At 35.7% G+C, this 5,309-nt stretch overlaps 1 protein-coding gene across 1 annotated transcript; it reads left to right on the forward strand.

Moving 5' to 3' along the window:
* The first annotated feature begins 1,562 nt into the window (after positions 1–1,562).
* Positions 1,563–2,672, forward strand: LOC123319261. Its single transcript, XM_044906132.1, has one exon. The coding sequence runs from the start codon at positions 1,563–1,565 to the stop codon at positions 2,670–2,672; it is 1,110 nt and encodes a 369-aa protein (XP_044762067.1).
* The last annotated feature ends 2,637 nt before the right edge of the window (positions 2,673–5,309 follow it).

Here is a 5,309-nt window from a genome sequence, read left to right on the forward strand (position 1 = left end):
CTTCGATCTCCCAGTTTAGGAATAGAAACTTTCCATTGATCAGGAAATATGCACTCCTTAAGAGATGAATTGAACAGGGAGCATAGTGGAACGCATAGATTTTTTGAACATCTCCTGATAAAAACTGAAGGAATTCCATCAGGACCCGCCCCCTTGCTTTAATCCAGTTGACAAAGAGCTCTCGCTACGCCTTCTTCATCTACCTCAATTTCAGACAACACATTATTACACAGATTATTGCTCTTATGCATTGAAAACTTTTGTTCACAAGGCTGAAAAACGCCACGAAAATATTCGGCAAACAGATCTGCCACACCCTCGCCCTCAGCAGTTTTACCATCAAAACTCACCAAATAAGGAATCTTACTACTACGATCTTTCAGAGAAACAAGCTGCCAGAATCCTGTTGTATCATGAGGTATCAAATTTTCTATGGTCTCTAAGTTTTTTTCATAGTCATTCTTTATACTCAATTTACATCTTCGTCTTAAATACGAGAAAACTTTATAGTCCAATTCAGTAGAAGATATCTTCCACTTTTTATGAGCCCTATTTTTATCCTTTATAAGTTTTATTGTGCCAGGTGTATAATATTGAGGAAAATTATTATTAATTTTTTTTTTAGGTACATGTTTTTCAATGATATTATATATTTTAGAGTAAAATAAACCGATACAATCACCAACTTCACCGTTTGAAAAAAGTGAGGACCAATTAATTTTTTCCAATTCAGTATTGATATTATTATAATTAGCCCCTTTGAAATTGTAAGCATAAGTCAATTTGGAATGAAGGATCTTAACATTAAAAAAGTTCAACAGCAGTTCTACACTAACATGATGGGGATCTTCTGGGACTAAAGGATCAGCCGATTTAATGACCCTTTCAATGCATAACTTGTTATCAAAAATTAAATCCAAAATTCTGTTATTAACATTGGTGAATGAGTTGAACTGCTTAAAATTACAAAAATTCACTATATCTAGCAATCGACTAAACCTGGAATCAATTCCTTTAGGTATTAAATACGAATTATGGGGTTTGAACTCCCATGTAATATTTGGCATATTGAAGTCGCCACAAATTAATACAGTATCATCGAAAAATATATTGGAGAGAAATTGAAGCTATCAAAACGTGTGAATGAGTTTGCAAAAAAGTTGGTAGAGAATCAGTTCATAAGTAAAACACTTAGCAAGAAGATTATGACTCACAATTCGGTCCCCCCTAAGATCTACGGGTTGAGAAAAACACATAAAGAAAATTTTGCCTTAAGACCAATTGTTAGCTGTGTTAACGCCCCTTGTTATAACTTGGCAACCTTTTTACATCAGATACTCTTACCAGTAACAACAACAACTTTCAATTACAAGGTGAAAAGTTCATTTGAGTTTGTGAAGAACTTAAACAATGTACAGCTGCCTGATCACTACAAGCTCATTTCATTAGATGTCATTTCCCTCTTTACAAATATTCCAAAAGGGTTAGTTCTGAGCACACTCTCTAAACGATGGTCTTACATATCCGCATATACGAACATTCCAAAGAAGATATTTCTAGAAATGATCGAGTTTTATTTCGATTCGAGTTACTTCAGTTTTGGAGGGAACATATATTTACAGCTAGACGGAAGTGCCATGGGCAACCCTCTTAGTCCAATTCTAGCAGAGATAGCAATGGATGAGTTGGTGTCTTCGGTGTTGGCGAACTTACCTTTTGTTCTTCCCTTCTTCTGGTTATACGTGGATGATTCGATCACAGCAGTGCCCGAGGAGGAATTCGATACCATCCTAGATTACTTCAATGCATTCAACCCAAAACTTCAGTTTACCATGGAGACAGAAAGAGATAATAAACTAGCCTTTCTAGATGTTGAAGTACATAGAAAAGAGTGTGAAACCCTACTTACGAATTGGTTCACCAAGCCAACTAGCTCGGGCAGAATTTTAAATTACCACTCCTACAACCCTATTGGCCATAAGTTGAGTACTGTTAAGGGTTTACTTCACAGAATGATGAACCTCATTCACCATACCTTTCATGACTCCAATTTGAGAACTATTAAAAACATTCTCAAGATGAACAATTACCCGAATACCTTCGTGAATAAGTGCTTAAATTCTTACTTCAGACAACATAGGGCCTTTAACAACTCAGAAAAGCCTCCGTGTAAGTTTTACAAGTTTCCTTTCATTGATGGGCTTTCACAGAGAATAAGTACAGTGTTCGACAGCAATACCAAATTGGCCTTTTACAATGTCAGATCCACCAAGTGTTTATACACGCGTTTGAAAGATCCCACACCGTTATTATCGTTGTCAAACGTAATATATAAGATACCATGTTCTTGCGGGAAATCATATATTGGCCAGACCAAACAGTACCTAAAGTCGAGGATAAGCCAACATACCAACGATTGTAAAAACCAGAATCAGAATAAACCAAACAAAACAGCGTTAGCATCACACCATTTTGAAACTGGACACTCTTTTATATTCGAAGATGTCACAGTGCTAGATCGGGAGGCCAATTGGTTTAAACGCAACGTGGGGGAGATGATCCAAATAAACTTGGCCGACACTGTCAACCTAAGAAGTGACTGCGCTAATCTTAGGATTATATATAGCAACATACTAAATATATACGCACGACAAAATATTAAATTCAGGTAGTTTTCTTGTTTTTTGTTTTAGGTGTAATTTAATTTTATTTAAGAAATATTGATGTTCAAAGTAGAATAGTTAGTTTGTCCAATATTTGTCCAGTTCGTGAGATTTTGTGAATTCTCTGTTCAACGGTATTTTCATGTTTCTCTTCTTATGAAAGCGATGACGGAGGCGCATTTCTTTTCCGTTCAGATGTACTATAATAATAAGTATTCAACAATATGAAATTCAGTATGAATTTGACGACGGGAAGGAGTGTGTCGCTGTCACCTGTTTCACCTACATGTTATTGCGATCTTTTTTGTCATGGACTAGAGGAACACAGTTGAATTCTAGGTAGAGAATTTTTTTTTATTGTTGTGTAATGTTTGTACATTCACTGTTGTCTGTATGTTTTTTAGAACTTGAGAAAGCAACAATAAAGTTGCGAAACGTCACTCATAGAAGAAGTTGGAGTTCTTTGTGAAATTTATTCCGATCCCACGACCACTATCAATCATTCTTTCTATAGTTTTCATTTCCTCAGGAGTACCGTGGATCTAAAAGACCTCTAGGTCGTAGTGCAAAGGAATTCCCCTCCAGTATACCATCTACAACGTGAATGTAAATGATGAAAAAGAATTCTCTAGAAATTATTAATTTTGAAATATTGTTTGGAGCAGCGAGATTTGAAACAAACTTAAGAATTGAAATACTAATGCGCTTCAATACTTGCTTCTCCAGATAGTTATTATCTGTATCGATAACTTATACTTCTCAATTGTTGATATTTTATCATTTCATATTATCAGAAACGTTTGAAAAAATAAACAGTAATATAGTATATTCTTTCTGTAAGAAAAATACTCTGGGGAATTATCATTTAAATTTGCATATCTTTTATGCTATTATTATTATTTGGATGCTATCAATAATTTGAAAAACAAAAAAAGCATTGGAATCCATTTCATTTCCACCAAAATCGTGAAATCAACAGCTCACGTGATAAGTGAGCATTTCGCCCATCTTATAAACTTGTCGGTGTCCTTGGGAAAATTCCCCAATATATTAAAGGAATCCATTGTAATTCCGGTACCCAAATGTGGTAACTCGGAAGAAATCGCGAACTATCGTCCGATTTCAATTTTGAGTGTTCTATCCAAGATATTTGAAAAAATCGTATCCACTAAGATGTTGAATTTTCTGAACAAATACAATCTTCTCAATAACGCCCAGCACGGCTTCAGAAGTGGCCGTTCTACTCTTTCCGCTGCACTCAAGTTTGTTGAGTCAGTATATCATGGCATTGATCAGGGTTTACAGGTGGCTGGATTATTTTTCGATCTTTCCTGCGCATTCGATACACTTTCTTTCGATTTCATTTTGAGTAAATGCTACAGTTTAGGTTTCAGGGGAGTGTTTCTGGACTGGTTGCGTAGCTACCTTCACCAGAGGACTATGCGTGTAAAAGTTGACGACAGTTATTCCGCTCGATTCCCAATAGATTGTGGTGTTCCCCAGGGCTCCGTGCTGGGACCACTACTTTTTCTATTATTTATTAATGATTTGCCTATTCACTTGAGATTATTTCTTTTGGTGTTATTTGCCGATGATACATCGGTTGTGGTCTCAGCGCGGAGTTACGAGGAACTTCGCAGTGCTTGCGAGGAAATTATTGGCCAATTCGTCAATTGGTGTCGGTCCAACAGAGTTGTTGTGAATGTCAATAAAACTGTTTACATTCATTTCGGTATTAGGAAAAACACAGTAGAGACTGTTGTACTAAATTACTCCAACTTCAATTTAAAATCTGCTGAAGAATGTAAATTTTTGGGAGTCTATATTGACAGGAATTTAACCTGGTCTACTCATATAAGTTTTCTCTGTAAAAAGCTCAATAACTCTTACTATGCCATCAATAGAGTGAAAGACATGCTACCTGTCAGCTCATTAATGCAGATCTACTATAGCATAGTATATAGTCAACTCTCTTATAATATCTTACTCTGGGGAAACTGTGTAGAATTTAACAGAGCTTTCATAGCTCAAAAACGGATCATTCGTTTGATATTCAAATTAAGTTCTCGTACATCATGCAGACCAGTTTTCGTTGAAAATAATTTGCTTTCTCTACCATGTATATATATATTCAAATGTTTAATATATGCTAAAGAAAATTTTCTGAATTGGACCAAATTATGTGAAAACCATGAATATAGTACAAGGAACCAAGAAATTCTGCTTATACCTAAGCATAGAACAAAAAAATTCGAGTATTCTCCCATGTACCAGAGTATAAGATTGTATAATTGTTTACCTAAAACTTTGAAGGCTCTCAAATTGCAACCATTCAAAAAGAAAATCAAGGATTTGTTAATTAATAAATGTTACTATTCTACTGTAGAATTTTGTAATGATTGTCCGTCATTTATCATTGATTGATGAATTTTTATTTTGACCTGTCCTATACACTTTGTTGTCTAAAAGGATCAATAAACTATTATGACTTTAGCCTTGCGGCTTTCACACTCCTCTCCAGAGGAAAATTCACTTATCCCAGATATCTCAGATATCAAAAGGATTAAGCTCTGTTGGAGCCCTTTCCAGGTTTTCGGGCTCGTGGTGGTGGTCGGGTCCGGGTCGCTCCTCGCCTCCCTGCTGTAG

The sequence above is a fragment of the Coccinella septempunctata genome, chromosome 8 (genome assembly GCF_907165205.1).
Source record: "Coccinella septempunctata chromosome 8, icCocSept1.1, whole genome shotgun sequence".
NCBI classification, from domain to species: Eukaryota; Metazoa; Arthropoda; class Insecta; order Coleoptera; family Coccinellidae; genus Coccinella; species Coccinella septempunctata.

What these genes read in the sequence shown, in the direction of transcription:
- LOC123319261 (XM_044906132.1), top strand. Translation starts at nt 1,563, where the DNA reads ATGATCGAGTTTTATTTCGATTCGAGTTACTTCAGTTTTGGAGGGAAC.